Below are 17,267 nucleotides of genomic sequence, written 5' to 3' on the forward strand. Positions count from 1 at the left end.
TGGAACTGATGTGATAGTACGTCGTCTGCGTGAAGTAAAAATGCACACCACAGTTGGTAGCACGTGTGCGCAAACACTTTTATCACGTCCACCCCTCTATAAGCATACATTTTGTTGCGGCCCTTCCCCGCACATTGAACAGTCTGTGTATATCCTGTGCTTGTCATTTTCCCATGCTATTTGTTATATCAATATTACTTAATTGTAATAATATTTGTACTTAGGTTTTTAAAACTTTGTATTTTTCAATTTGCACTTTCAACCATAATTTATATGCTCTTATAATCACGACCAAGAGAACCAAACGTTTGTTAGCTTAAAGAATAGATGTGATAAAAACGTGTACTAGTATTGAAAGTATTTTTGCTAAGTTTTATTGGGGGTCAACCTGTAACACATTGAAAAATACCCCACAACCCCGTGACAGTCGTGCAGCAAGATCCTTAACTTTTACCTGTTTTATATGCTACAAAATTACCCGAATATGATTTCTTTTCTAGCGTAAAGAAAGCGACTGGAGTCGCCCTACTTTCGTATATCACGTAGGTGGTCAAGGTTGTGTTTTCGCATATTATTACTCTTCTCAGGAAAGAAAACAGTATTTACTGGTCAGTATTTCAGTTAGGCATTTATCTATCTTCAAGCTAGTTGTACAACATTATTGGCGTAAGGGGGGGGGGGAGCGCCCATTCTTCATTCTATCCCAGTTTAAAAAAAAGCAAAATTAGGAAAATTACTCTCAGGAAAAGTATGAGAATGCATAAAATTTAATCTAGAAAGCAAGGACTTCCAGGATCCTAAAGTGATCAGAAATGGGTACGCCCGTGGCGCACATTTGCTCGCATCGCTCTGTCAAAGAGACCTTGTTCCCCACTTTTAATTTCTCTTACACCTCAGAACATAATTTTGCTTGAATTATGGCATTAATTTTCAGCCAAATATAATGTACCAAAACGTCAATTTCAAAACCCTGAAAACGTAAATTGTATAAGATCATTAAATGACTGCATGGCAGTTTTTTCTTCTAATTCAATACGAATGTGTGTCACTAGAAGATTTATTTGTTTGTTTCGTTAAGAATTTGTCGTACTTAATTTACAATTATAGTTAGTAGTTACATATATAAATGTCTTGGTAATCCTCTAATTCTGAGGCGTGGGGTTTATTTAGTTTTTTATGTTTTTACAAAAGGTTATTATGTACCCTTAAGGAATTACAGTTTTAAACAAACAACTCAATTTCACTAAGAAAATTTTCCCCTGAACAGCTTTTTACTTGTCAGTTTCATCACATTGATGCAAGCTTTTACAACTGCACACACATTAAACTTTTTATCTATTTATACATCCCACTTTCCAACATTGGTTCATAAGTAAGGTTCATTATTTTATGTTCCTTTCATCAACAGGATTGGTAATAAAGCATAATATATCTATTTTTTATTATATTTGTATCATAAAGATTATGTTGAATTGTTGGCTTGCTGAACAAAAATCTTGTTCGATAGATATTATTAGGAATACCACCAAAAGTAACATTAACAGCAAGAGCACCCATTTAATAAAACAGTACATTCTAATCAATATTATAAGTAATAACAGTATATTTAGCCTTCTATACTCAATATTGGGTCAGTTTCTAGTTCTGACGGAAATTAATTAATAGGAAGTTAATTAATAATCGTACATTGCTTGATCTTGTTGTAAAATGTAAACTGTTTCATGTATATAGCTTCACAAAGTGGTTCTTCTGTAACATGGAAATGGTTAAGACTTGAAGAGTGTGAACAGTAATAATAAATTATTTTGAGAGAAGAGTAAGAGCTTATTTCTGTTCTCTCAAATGGTGTTACTAAGATGAGTTCAGTACTGGAATGAAGAATTTTTAGGTAAACTTCTTAATACAAAGTAGGTAATCTAAGAAGAAATATTGTCTTATCATTCTCTGTAGTTGTGTTGCTTTAATGTAAGGAGAAATATTGTTGAATCATTCCCTGTAGTTGTCACTTTAATGTAAGGCGAAATATTGTTGAATCATTCCTTGCAGTTGTGTCACTTTAATGTAAGGAGAAATATTATTCTATCATTCCCTGCAGTTGTGTTGCTTTAATGCAAGGAGAAATATTGTCTTATCATTCCCTGTAGTTGTGTCACTTTAATGTAAGGCGAAATATTGTTGAATCATTCCCTGCAGTTGTGTTGCTTTAATATAAGGAGAAATATTGTCCTATCATTCCCTGCAGTTGTGTTGCTTTAATTTAAGGAGAAATATTGTCCTATCATTCCCTGCAGTTGTGTTGCTTTAATTTAAGGAGAAATATTGTCCTGTCATTCCCTGCAGTTGTGTCACTTTAATAAAGTAGTGTCAGACTAATATTCTCAAGAACCTTATGTTTTAGAAACATTAGTTTAACAACACAGATGACTGCTATTTTTCATTATTGTACTTTCAGAATTACTTAAATAACACCAGGTAACATTTACATTTATTGACCAAAAAATTGTGAAGTTTAAAGAGTATCATTCAGGATACTTTAAAATTTTGTTATTGTGGTAATAGAAGTAACTATTTTTACTTCACTTTTTACTGCTTCTGCAGAATTCTGTCCCATCTAGCTCTTGGATTGGATACATTATTGATGTATCTCTGTCTGTTTCATGTGAATGATAAGCTTCCTTTCGAGTGTTTAACTTGAAAGATAAGATACATGGTTTCATACATTTCTTGTATCTTCAAATTATTCTCCTACATCAGAATGACTACCACAACCCTGTCAAGACGCCTAACAATGCACCTACAAAATGGAGCCATCAAAGAACATTGTGCCCACATCCACAACCAAAAACTTACACGTCAGGACCTAGTACAAAACACCAAAGTAAACCGCCGATTTAACGATTTCACAACTCTTCAAATACACGAAGCAATAAAAATCCTACAGCAAACTCCCATAATCAACAAACAGTCGACAGGAACAGCACGCACACTGCTACTTCTTGGCAAGAAACCACCAAGCCATAATACAACACTAAACCAATTAACGCCTTCCACGAGCTAGATACCACCACCTGCTTACCCATACCTATAAATATCCACCAACAGTAATCACAATTCACACAACATTCAGCCTTGATAATGGATGCAGAATGCATTCGAAACGCGTCGGCCAACTCATCACTAGCTACAACTTTCACCCGTTGTTCTAACAACGTTAAGACAGCTTATCGACTTCTTGAGAAGAATTCTAAGAAGAAAGTAAACCTACAGACATCGGTCTTGTTTAACAAAATCTGCCTACTTATTTGTATAAACCATGAAATCTCTGTGATTTTTCTTAAAAATTATGCTTTATAATCCAGCTATGTCCAACAGTTTTTCATAATCACCATAATTGTGGAGAATGTGTTAAAATTTTTGCCACATGACAAAAAAAAAATTACTGTATTTTTATGGATCTATATAGAGGGGTACAAAAATACACAATAATGTTTTCAATTATTTATTGATAGAATTGATGAGAAATCTGACAAATCTTTTCATTAAGTAGTTCAGGGAAATCAGACATAAAATCAGTTAGACTACATCTTAACTCTGCCTCCAAATTTTCATCCAATATCTGCAACATATATTTTGATTTCACCATTTTTCCCACAGAAAAAGTTGATTCACAAAACCACGTTGAACCAAAAATTGAAAACCGTTTTGGAATAACTGTATTTAGAACCACAAACTCATTTTGATTTAAAATAGGAGTCCACATTGTAACAATTGAATCATCTCTCAAATGTTGAGTGCTTTGAAGTAAAATCACATCCATCTCGAAAAGGCGCCTCTCCAAAGAAAGAAGCCTCACAAGCTCTTTAGATAGTTGAGAATTGTAGATATCAAAGTGAAATGGATTTTGCTTGAATTCAAAAACAATTCTGTATTTTTCAAAATCAGAAAAGAGCTGTTCAAATTTTTGGAGTAAATTCTGCAACCAATCCACATAGTACTTCTTATCAAAATCAGGTTTCTCCAGTATTTTATCCTCAAATAAATAAAAAAGTAGATACTTTTCTAAACTGGTACATGTATAAATTAATTTTATTAAAAATTATATTTAAAGAAATAGGTGGTAGAAGTAAAGCACCAATTCGCCACAGGTCAATAGCCATTTCACTTCATGTGGTGAGTGGTGACCATGTTGGACACCACAGCTTTTTACAGACATTTGATCTCTTCATTAAAATGGTTTGTTCTATCACTTAACATTTTCTATCGTGTTGAATCTTTAAATTTACATTTCCTTGTTCCTAAAATCAGTCTTAGTGAGGTAATTTCAAAACTCAGAAAAAAAAGCAAATTAGAAACTAAGGAAAATTTGAATTACCAAAAAATACAAATCCTAAAATAATATTGTTTTGTGTGACACTAACACGTTTTCATTAGTATTCAAACCATGCATTTAATAATAACCAGTGTCTTCAATCAGTTGTCTTGTAGATAGAGGACTGTACAGTTTCCAAAATGTTAGTAAATAAATAATTATGATCGAATTTAAAATGCCAGATCAGTTAGTATTCATAAGTATATTGAACACTTCATACATTTTAACAGTTGTAGGTGTTTTTCTCCCTAGGATGTATTAAAAAAAAGATGCAACATAAATCGCTTCCTACATTTTAACAGTTGTTGATGTTTTTCTCCCAAGGATGTATTAAAAAAAAGATGCAACGTGAATCACTTCCTACATTTTAACAGTTGCTGATATCTTTTTCCCCCAGATGTCCCAGAAGTTCAGTGATATTTATAACCAGTGTGCAGTTGTTAAACTGTCTCACTAAACACAGAGAGTGTTTGTCACATTTCATTCATGCTGGTTGACTTTACTTAAGGTTTCTATTTAAATAAAAAATGTTATTTCAAACTGGTTATGCTTAACCTTTAAAACAATTTTCAAACCAGGGAAAAATAGAAAAAAAAAAATACAAAAATTGTCCAATTGTTCAAGAAACAAAGTATTCTTAGTATTTTTTTCTGTCATTCTTGTTTAAATAAACATTATTTCTTATGTAATAGTAATTTAGTAATACTTCATTAATTTTGTATGATTATTTTCCCACATTGTTTATTCTGTATAGTAAACATCATATGCTATTGTATAAACATGCTTATGTTGGTAATAATGTTATTGTTCATACTTAATTTGATATTAAGTTAATTTGGAGCTATTAATTTAATAATATGCATCTGTTTCATTGTATTATCAACATCTTATCAAAGTTTTTAGTTGTTTTATGATGTTTCTGAACCTTAGTTTTGAGAACTTTAATGGACTGCAACTGCCTGTTGAGTGAAAAGAGGAAGACGTATTGGCTTCTATACTAAGGCCTCAGTATAGAAACCAATACATTGTACTTTTTTCACTCAACAGGCAGTTGTGATCTATTAAATTTCTCAAACCTACTATGTCTACTCTGCCTAAAGCTCCATTGAAACAACATTTCTGAATCCTTCCTTAATCTGGTTTATTATAACAGTTTATTCCTACAACAAGTCAATAATGATCTTTCAATTCAATCACAATAATAAATTAGAGTAATAAAATGTCACAGTTAAAGAAACTGATACAAGTATTAGATCTTCAAGAAATTAATATCGTGTCTTGGAACACTTTCATTAACCCCCCCAAAAAACATACATCATGTATAATAGTTAAACAAACTGCCTAAACATCACGTTAGTGTAGCCTATATAATGTTTAAAGTTTAGTATACTCTAATTTTTTATAATGATGGCAAACAACGAGACACACATTTGGCATGTAATGCTGTTTGAATAAAAGAAGGGAAACAATGCCTCTGTAGCCACAAAGAATATCAAAGAAGTTCATGGAAATGTTTTGAATGTTCGTAAGTGCCAACGATGGTTCAGCAAATTACATTCAGGTGACTTTAGCCTTAATAACTGTAATGGCAGGGGCCGACATGTTGGAATTGATATTGATGCTCTGAAGACACTTGTTGAATCTAACTCAAGTCAACATACTCGTTAAATGGCCCTGAAATTGCATGTCTTTCATGAAACAATATGTAAACATCTAAGGAATATGTGAAAACTCCATAAAAAAGGTGTTTGGGTGCCTCACGAACTCTCCAATTATCATTGTTTCCAACGTGTGAACGTTGCTTCGACTCTTCTGGCTCGTAATGCACGTGAACCATTTTTGGACAGAATTGCCACTGGTGGTGAAAAATGGATTCTCTATACGAATATTTAAAGCCAAAAACACTGGCTTAGTCCTAGACAAAAACCACTTCCGACCCCAAAACCTGGACTCCATCCGCAATAAGTGATGCTTTGCATTTGGTGGGACATCAAAGGAGTAATTCATTTCAAACTCCTCAATCCACAGCAAACTATCAATGCAGAGATCTATATTCAGCAACTTGAACATTTAAATCAAGCCTTTCATCAGAAATGCCCTTCACTCGTCAAGTCAATCGGAAAGATGTTCTTCTTCTCCACGATAATACACATCCACATATGGCACGTTTGATTCAACACAAGATTATGGAGTTTGGCTGGGAAGTTCCCCCCCCACCCATCATGTTCTCCAGATAAGGCACCATCAGATTGTCATATTTTTCATTCCCTGCAACACCATTTTAATTGGAAAATGTATGCAAATGTGGAAGGTGTTAAAGAGGACATTGACATGTTTTTTGCTTCAAAGCCAAGCAATTTCTTTAATCAGAGCATTAACAACCTGATTGTAAGATGGAAAAGCATGATAATAATGGAGACTATTTCATTTAATAAATGTTTTGTGTGGATATACAAGTTGTTCAGGTTTTTTCATCTAAAAAAAAAGTGACATTAATTCCTTGATGACCTAATATTAACAACCTTATAACACCAAATTTTCTTTTCATTAGGAGTATTCCACTAAAACACAAACCATAACTGACAGTACAGAGCTCCAGTTGGTTTAAATAACCCAGTTTATTGTTTATTTAAACCAATTGAAGCAACTTCATGTCAGTTACAGAATGTGCTTTAGTGGAACTTCCTGAAGAAGCTGTAAAGCAAAAAATTCAACGTCCAATTAAAGAAGAAAAAATAAATTTGGTGTTATAAGGTTGCTTATTACCAGTATCAAGATCTTTTTTATACACCAACATGCACTACAGAAATTAAATAAAGAAACAATGTTGTTTAAGGAAAGTATCCATTGAGCACAGATGGAAGCTCTTTGGTTATTGGGCTTGTACAAGTTTATACTTTGATTTTTATATTCAGTATTTTTTGGTATTCTGAGCAGAGTTAAAATATAATGTATTTTAGTAAAATAGACAGAGTTTTATTTTTATGGAATTGGAATTTTTGTCTTTGTAATAGAAAGGCAATTCTGTATAAAAACAAATTTCGTTTTAATGTAATAGGTAGTTATAAAGACTTAACTGGGATAAAACTCTTTCTAAAATCTATATTTATATTTAATATAGATGAATTTGTTATGACATACCTGTATTTAATTTCTATGTGTGCACTTGTATTGTGGTTTATTAATTAAATTGTAAATTTAGAAGATAATCCAAAATACCATATGCAAGGTTTTTATGATGTTGCTTGGCATCTTCAAACATCAATTAAAATGAGTAATAATTTTGGGTAGATATACCAATAAGATTATGAAAAATGCAGATCTTTGGCCACTCGAAGTGGTCACCAGTGGACACTGTGGCCACCATTCACATCAAGAGATGGTCTGCATCTCTGGGATGGCATGATTGACAGCTGAACAAAGCAGTCCAATATGTTTATATGTTGTTTAATGTCATCTGCCAAGTCCTTCAGCAGAGCTGAAACTCCATGATATATAACTGACTTTAGGTATCCTCATAGCAAAAAACCAGCTGGGCCATCTGACCGTAGTTGTGATGAGTATTTGACAAGTTTGTGTTCCACATGATGTTATTGCTATATCCACCAACAATTATTGCTCTGTGATCAATAATATTTATTTCATTGATGCTTGAACAGCCAAAGAAACAATAAGAACCCTTTATAACTATATAACTCAGCAAGCTCTGATGTCACTAAAATATCATTTAATGACTTCTTTCATGAAAATAAAGTTTTTTATTATATGATAGATTAATAAATGTATATGAACCAGGAGTATTTTTGTGTAATGGATTAACATTTGATATGTGAAAAATATAATTTTGATCTACTTCAAGAAGAGTATGATGGTTGGGTAGTTGAGTATTGAAAAAAGATTATCTAGTGGATTAACCCTTTACCTCAGTTGGTAAAATCGTTTATTTCTTAGAGTTTCAATTTCTGAAAGGTGTGTATGATGAAGCTCTTTGTAATCATTGTAATTGTGTGCCTCAAACTATGTGGTATTATTAACTGTTACAAACCACCAGAGATTTTGTGGTGACTATTACTATAACTTATTAACCATTAAACCAAGGTAAACCAACAGCTGATCAGTTTCAGGAAAGTTTTATATATAACAGGCAATTTCTTTCACTTCAGTTACTTTTTTATTTTTTAGAAATTGTGTATTTCTGTCTTTTTAAGGATATGTCAAACATGTACAATTTACTAAATTTATTAGTTAGTTTGTAACCTAAACATTGTATGTTTAATGATATGCGGAACATTTAAAGGTTACTGAATTATTTGTTTTTTAGTTAGTTTGTAACCTAAACATTGTATGTTTAATGGTATGCGGAACATTTAAAGGTTACTGAATTATTTGTTTTTTAGTTAGTTTGTAACCTATACATTGTATGTGGAAATGTTTCTACTTTATCCATTTTCTGATTTTTATCCTTTTTTTTTGTTTCAAAAGGTATAGAAGAAAGTAGACTTTGAAGATGGCAACTCTTTCAATAAAAATAAATGTTGTAGAGAAAAATGTAATAAAAACAATGAAATTTAAACCATCTGTGCTAGTTTATGATGCATGCCGAACCATACGAGAAAAAATATCTGAAGCCAACTTGGGAGAATGTAAGTTGAAATTTTTGCTTCACATTTGTTTTGAGAGAGTAAAGTCTTAAGGATTTTAATATGTTAATGTTTTTTAAAATTTTGATTTAAAAAATTGTTAGTAAATTTCTCTATGTGATTAAATAGCCAGGTATGAGATATTAATTTTTTCCATTTTGTAACACAGTCACTTTTCACTTTATCAGTAGAGTAAACAGAAAAACACCTGACAAATAATACTGGAGAATTTTAATTTTGTTTACTTCAGAAAACATTCTTCAGCACTGCTTTAATCATGTGTTACAAAATTTCTTTTCAAAGTAACATCTACTCTGTGTATATATGTATGTCACTCGTAGTTAAAATTAACACTGATGTTATCAGTAGGTTTATCAAGTTAAAATGTACAAAAAAGCGACTTTACAATTGCAAAACTTATAAAGACTTTCATTAACTTGTAATATTTGACAGTAAAGATCATATGTTAACTAACAGCTTTAGAAACAGATGGAGCCATCAAGATAATAGAAGATTTATAGACAAAGTATTATTACAGTAGGTTTTAAACAATGAAGAAATAAGAATGTACAGTTTATTAATTATACATAGTCATTTAATTATTATCAATATGGGATTTTATTTCGGAATGCATTTGTATTAAGCATGATAAACTGAGTGATCTCTGGAGTTTATGGTGACCACACTTAGTGGTGCTGTAATAGTTGTTTTTTTATTTGAATAACTTAAGACATTTCATGTTTGTATACTTTCATTATTTTAATTTTAACAATTTCTGAGCATTTAAATATTGTCTAAAAGGAATTGAACTAGACTGTTCGTAAGGCCCAAAATATTTAATACTGCACAACTTTATATAAATTTTTAGTTTAATTGGATTACTTTTGTACTGTCAGACTTAGCTAGATTTTTATATTGTGTTCACCTTACCCAAACTTATCCTTTTTGTTTTTAGATTCACACACACACAGAGATATATTTATACACTTAGACAGGCAAACAAATGCATATTATCTTCATTGCAAATTTGTAATCATGGGGATTCTGAAAAGTTACTTTACAATTAATCACTGAAAGTAAAAAAAATTACTAATTATTTATTCTTTCATGTAGCAAAAGATTATGGATTGTTCTTGGCTGATGAGGACCCAAGGAAAGGAGTGTGGCTGGAATCTGGAAGATCCTTGGAACACTATCTTCTTCGAGATGGGGTAAGAGTGTGGGTTAGAATTGCTTATCTTCTTTGTAAGATCTTAGGATATACTGGGGTAAAAAATAATACTTTGGAACCTTTTATTCCTGTTTTTCATTAAAATTTAAAAAATGTGAAAATTGGGAACTTTCTTCGATTTCTTTTAACATTGAAATGTATCATTGCTGATTCATCCTCAAAACATATAAAGTTCATTAATGTAATGTGGTCAAATTTTTTTACCAGTCATGAAAGTTTTACTGGAAATTTACCAGTTGTTTTTGCATTATTTAGATAATTGTTTCTAAAATAATGAATTGACTTTTTCATAACTTTTAATATTTTTAAGGTTTTGTGATTATATATTAAATATAAAATATTTATATTTAATATTCAATATTAAATATCCAATTTTAGAGGGCTTTATATTCAGATGTCAATCATTTTCTTACATCAAATTGTTTTTTTAATTAAACGTCTTTAAGAAAATTGTATTTTGCATTAGTTATGCATAAGTGACACAAGTCATAAACTTTCATGTGTTTAATGAAAATTTCACTCTTCATCCTTCCATAATTTCAAGCATCACATTTTGTTTGTTTCTAGTCATTTTTATAACTTTGGTTTGTGGTGATTAGCTATTTCTTCCTTTTTTGCTTCAAAGGATCTATTAGAATATAGGAAAAAGACAAGGACTTTGCGTGTGAGAATGTTGGATGAATCAGTGAAGACTCTGAGAGTCGATGACAGTCAGCCTGTAGCAAATCTCATGGTTGTCATTTGTACAAAAATAGGTTGGTAAGGTTCTGATGAAAATATGGAAAACAATATCAGTTAGTAACACTAATATTCTCATGTTAAGTTTATAAATTTATTTAATACATAAACTATTTCATATTATGAACATGAATAATCACTTATTTGTTTGCATGTACATTGATTTCTAAAATTATTTTCTGAAACTTCTCTTCCTTAGAAAAATATTAAATATTTTTTTCTTTTTTTATGCATCTACACCATGGATATCATTTTGCATACTTCTTTTGTTGATGTATTGGAATTTCCAAATCAGCATAAGAAAAGAAAAACTGATAATTAAAGATTTATTCATTAAATAATAGAAAACTGATGTTTTAATGGATGATGTATTATTCTTTTTAAAAAATGGAGCCAAATGCATTTTAATTAGCAGTATTTAATCTGAAATGTTTTATCCAAATGTTAGTAAAATTTATATGGTGATGTTTACTATGTAAACTTAATAACTTTAAAAAAAAGTTAATATTTCAATATTTTAAAACTTTTTTTTATTTAAGATCTGTACTATAAAACTATTTTACCCTTGCTATCAAATATTACTTGGATGCAAACAAGGTGGTACCATTCTTCTCCACTCCTTGCATCTATTCTGTTCTATCAAGTCCTATAAGTTTTCTTTTTGAGTTATTTTTAGTTTATGATTAAACTATACAGAAATCTAAGTTTTTAGGTATGATTTATGATAATTTATTATTGTTATTGACTGCTGGTTGCTTTTATTTTTTAGTAAGTTATGAGCATCTCATTATCTGACAAAATTTATGTCTCCTGCATTACTGCAGTTATCAACAGCAAAGCTCAGTTGTTTGTTTGTAAAGTAAAGTGCAAAAAAATTAAACAAATGATGAGTTTTTATTCTAATTCTGAAATACCTTAACTAATATGAAATCTACTCTAGATATTTGATGACGAGGAACCCACTTTTTAGAAAAGAAAGTTTGGAGACTGCTTGAATGGGTATTCTGTGAAAATTGATGAAGGAAAAAAACTAGTATTTCCATTTTTTCATTGTAACATTTCTTTACCAGATGATAGAACTGATCTGTGTTTTGTTAAACCTTTTTCATTTCTGCATCTGACTAATATGCCAAGTTCTTTCTAATGCACTAAATTGAATGTAAATATCAATCTGAAAATCACTTTTATGAGTGTCATTTTGCCATTTGACCTGCATATGGCCTAGTGCTTTGTGGGCCATGTCCCTTTACTGAACAAAACTTTGTACTGCACACTTTGGGGTTCTGTGAGTGTTATTAGAGTAACAATAAGTCTCATTATTTGATTAGAATAGCCTAAAACTTGGGATGAGTGCTGTTGACTAGCTGCATTCCCTCTAGTTTGTCATTTCAAAATTAGGTATGGTTAATGCAGATGGTCCTTGCATAGCATTGTTCAAAATTCATCAAACAAGCTTCCAAATCAAACAAGTACTTTTTAGTTCTGCCTATCAGAACACAGTCAGAAAGAAATGAAAGCACAAGAATTAATGCAGTGTTTCTGTTAAAATGATCAGCCAAATGAAATTCTTTTAATTTGCTTTTAATGCTGCTTATTGCATGTTTTAGTTGGGTTTAAAGCTGCATGTGTGTTTATTTCTTCAAATATTGTATTCACTTCTATTAATCACAAAGGACTTTGATTGGAAAATTCCACAGGAATCACAAACCATGATGAGTTTTCACTCGTGAGAGAGTTGGCCGAGGAGCCAGTCAAAGATGCCTCCACCACAGGTACACTAACCCTCAGAAGGGTAAGTTATTCGACTAATTTTGGAAGTAAGAAACATTCTTGCTGTGATTAACTTTTGCAGATCTTCTTTAGTAATATTGGCTGTGCTGGTGTGGTCCACATATAGCATCATATTGGCTCTGCTGGTGTGGTCCACATATAGCATCATATTGAGTAATTTTGTGTTTTTCACATTAGAGCATTCAGTGTAAAGAAATGATAAAAAAAAAAAAAACTGGGGAAAAATCACTCATTTTCTATGTATAATTTATATAAATCCTAGCAGTAATTAGTGAGATTAATTATAGTATTGATGGTATTTTTATTTATAGAAATCCCAGCAGTAAGTAGTGAGATTAATTACAGTATTGATGGTATTTTTATTTATAGAAATCCCAGCAGTATGTAGTGAGATTAATTACAGTATTGATGGTATTTTTATTTATAGAAATCCCAGCAGTAATTAATGAGATTAATTACAGTATTGATGGTATTTTTGTTTATAGAAATCCCAGCAGTAAGTAATGAGATTAATTACAGTATTGATGGTATTTTTATTTATAGAAATCCCAGCAGTAAGTAGTGAGATTAATTACAGTATTGATGGTATTTTTGTTTATAGAAATCCCAGCAGTAATTAGTGAGATTAATTACAGTATTGATGGTATTTTTGTTTATAGAAATTCCAGCAGTAATTAATGAGATTAATTACAGTATTGATGGTATTTTTGTTTATAGAAATCCCAGCAGTAATTAATGAGATTAATTACAGTATTGATGGTATTTTTATTTATAGAAATCCCAGCAGTAATTAGTGAGATTAATTACAGTATTGATGGTATTTTTATTTATAGAAATCCCAGCAGTAATTAGTGAGATTAATTACAATATTGATGATATTTTTGTTGGTTTAAATTTAGTTTTGTGACTTGTAATTTATTATGGAACCTGTAAATATGTAATCCATGCACCCACAAACAATTTGGTGCACAAATATTTTATAAAAATGTGTTTGAAAAGTTAGCTTTGTACATATAACAACCCGTGATTGTAGGGTTCAAAATGTTGTGTCGCATATGAGAGATGGGCTTGTTTTTTAAGTCCAAATGTGAATAATAGTAAATATTAAAATATATATACCTAGCAGGGGTAATAAGTGTTGGTGTGAAAATGGTGATGTGACTTAAAGTAAAATTTTGAAATATAAATTGCTTGAGAAATAATCCTTTTTTCATTAGGAAAAAAAGGATAAAGACAGAGACCAGAAAATGGAACAGTTGAAAAAGAAGCTAAAAACTGATGATGATTGTAAGTCTAGACAAATACTTAGAGCTTATTGTTTCAATAGATTAGGACTGAAATGTGTAGATTTATATTTATGTAAAATACTATCATAATATTGCTTGTGGTTTTTTTTCTATTGTATGTTTTTGTTTATATACTGTTTTTATTTATTTTTGTCTTGTCTGTATGGTTATCAGTTCCATCCTGGAGTATCCTGGATTTCAGATTGGCCGGATGTCCAGTTTCTCTACTGCACTCATATGTGGCTTTTCCTCAGCACAGGGGTATAAGCCATATAAACCACCAATGAACATAGATGTTTTATTCTTGAAGTTCAAACTCAGTGATGTCATTTGCTCCTGATTTAGGCTTTTACAGAAATAACATATTTTTGTCCAACACATTTTTCTTTCACTGCATTCAATGTGTTCTTTTCTTTGTCATTCAACTGTTGTTGCTCAATTTATTAAAGTTATCTCTGTGGTTCTTAAGTAGCCATTAAAGTATACATCCTTTGTCTAGCTTTATGGCTATTTCTGAGGAACACTGTGTCCAACCTGTATATTTTTATATTTTGTGTATTCACTAACCTGCTATTATTTTCACTTAAGTTCACATGGCCCGGCATAGCCAGGTGGTTAGGGTGCTTGACTCACAATCTGATGGTTGCGGGTTCAAATCCCCGTCCCACCAAACGTGCTGACCCTTTCAGCCATATGGGGCATTATAAAGTGATGGTCAATCCCACTATTTGTAGGCCAAGAGTTGACTATAGTAGTGATGACTAGCTGCCTTCCCTCTAGTCTTTCACTGCTAAATTAGGGATGGCTAGCACAGATAGCCTTCATGTAGTTTTGTGTGAAATTTAAAACAAAACAAGTTTATATACACATGGTAATAATTTTTAAACCACACCTAAATCTTTCAATCCAAAGACTAAAGTTTAAACTTTTTGCCTCGTGATCTTTCATTTCTTGATATATAGGTGATTGATGGTTGATGTATTAATTTCTGATGGTATAGATGGTTGATATGTTCACTTCTGATGGTATAGATGGTTGATATGTTCACTTTTGATGGTAGAGATGGTTGATATATTCTCTTCTGATGGTATAGTATTCTGTTTATTAAACTGATCAGCATTTCCAGTTTGCCCCTGAAGAAGAAAGGTCCATCTTTCGAAAGTGTTTGGGTTATAGGGTTTTTATTCATTTCTATCAAGACTTCTTAAACCTACGCGTTTTTCTAACATCATGACTGTTTATTAAGCTGATGTTTCCATCTAACTTTGCAGCACTGGTGCAAAGATTATCAGTAACTTCTCTTTCTTGTATATTTGGTTTGTTAACACTTATGTATATACACTTTGTTCCTTGCCAAGTTTCTTCTGACCAGACACTTTTGTTAATGCCTTCCTTGGTGGCAACTACCAAAATACCATTGAAAAGATTTTTAAAATGAGAGTATAGAAAATTACACATCTCATTATTTTACCTTACCTTCATCTTGGTTACTTCATCTATCATCTCTGTGATGGTTACCCAGCTCTATCTACACTGACCTCTGTAGTGGTTACTCAGCTCTATTTACACTGACCTCTGTAGTAGTTACCCAGCTATATCTACATTGTCCTCTGTGGTTATTACCCAGCTCTATCTACACTGACCTCTGTGGTGGCCCCATTTCAAACTGCTCATTAAGTATTTTTATAATCAGTGCTAAATACTTATGATTTATGTATGGGTATGTACATGTACATGATATACCTACAAGTAACAGAAATGAATAAAAGAACTAGAATGATTTATAAAAAAGGTAATGGCAAACAATTTTATTCAAAATGTATATAAGACAATGGAGTACAGTACTGTAATAAGAAGCAGTAAATGCAATAGTACATCCATTTTTATTCTGTATTCGAAAGTAGGCCCCCCTCAAAATCGTAGGCCCATGCCAACTGCCCCCCCCCCCAAAGATGTTCTGGCCTGCCTCTGTGGTGGTTACCCAGCTCCATCTAACTAAACTGACCTTTGTGGTTACCCAGCTCTGCCAACACTGGCTTGCCAAGATAAATTGTTATTTTTAACTGCTGTTTATTTTTTATCTCATTGTGTTTGCCTTGGTGAGGTTTAGTGGTACTTAATGCCAACTTGAGGAATTGGTAACTATTAGTTGATGTATTTCACTATTTTTCCAAGTGGATTAGACTTAACTATACTGACTTTCCACACTCAAAGTTTGTGTATTTTTATCACATGACTGTCTTAGTGGCACTTTTTGTGTCACCTCTTCTTGAGGAAGGATACGAATCTTGGTAAGAATTTCTTCAGTAGTTGAGATGGCTCTTCATATTGGGACTTTGAGGGAATCTTTAGTGATCCAATCCATTCCTAGTGCGGAGCCTTCGTTATCTTGTTTCCAGTTTCGTTTCCTGGTTAGCTTTGTTCTACTTCTCCAGGATTGACATATGTAGGGATTTTGGCTAATTTTTATAACACAATTAAGATCCCTATGTTTAAAATTCACATTTTTGTTTTAAAATGAGATTTGAAAAGATACTCAACTCTACCATATGGATCACAGTTTCCTCCACTCACCAGATAGAATTAAGAGGAAATGACCAAATGTGGTTGGATATGAACATGAACACAAGAAATTCACATGCCTGAACCTGTTTTGACTAGAGCTCTCTCTGTAGAGAGGTGACTGTCACATAATATTTTCACATGAACAAGAATTTGTAGTTATCTCCTCTAAAGAGAAGGACATAACGAGGTCAACAAAATAGCTGCTAAAATTTGTATTGTCACAGAACAGTCGGGAGCTATAAGTTATGGTAAATACATATTTCCATTTAGTTTCCCAAAAAAATGTGAAAGTTACAAAAGTGGGAATTTTTTAGTTAAGATGTGAAATAAGTTAAATTGGCAACTTTCTAATCTTGTATGTCATTTAATATGTTTGTATAGAAGAAAGAGGAAATGTTTAGTCAGGATCTTTGTTACAAAAGTTTGGAAAACAGAGTATTCTTACTTATGGTCTTTTTATCGAAATATTTATCAATAATTCTTCTTCCAAAGCCATAAAATGAAGTATGATTTCAACAATTGCAAAAATGTTAGTGCAGATTACATTAATGAGAAAGAAAGATAAAATGTAGTTAGATATTTAGAGTACTTTGTGAATATTACTTACCATTGAATATATATATTTTGACATAATTATCTGTCTTAAG

General features: G+C 31.6%; 1 protein-coding gene across 1 annotated transcript in view; it reads left to right on the forward strand.

Annotated features, from left to right (window-relative positions):
* The first annotated feature begins 511 nt into the window (after positions 1-511).
* The window catches only part of LOC106463224 (talin-1-like), a 97,403-nt gene continuing 80,647 nt past the window's right edge, over positions 512-17,267 (forward strand). The window contains 6 exon segments of the mRNA XM_022390665.1: positions 512-608; positions 8,852-9,012; positions 10,123-10,220; positions 10,866-10,995; positions 12,676-12,770; positions 13,987-14,056. Of these exon segments, the coding sequence (XP_022246373.1) occupies positions 8,877-9,012; positions 10,123-10,220; positions 10,866-10,995; positions 12,676-12,770; positions 13,987-14,056 (529 nt within the window). The 5' untranslated portion in view covers positions 512-608; positions 8,852-8,876.

This window comes from Limulus polyphemus, unplaced genomic scaffold (assembly GCF_000517525.1).
Source record: "Limulus polyphemus unplaced genomic scaffold, Limulus_polyphemus-2.1.2 Scaffold1351, whole genome shotgun sequence".
NCBI classification, from domain to species: domain Eukaryota; kingdom Metazoa; phylum Arthropoda; class Merostomata; order Xiphosura; family Limulidae; genus Limulus; species Limulus polyphemus.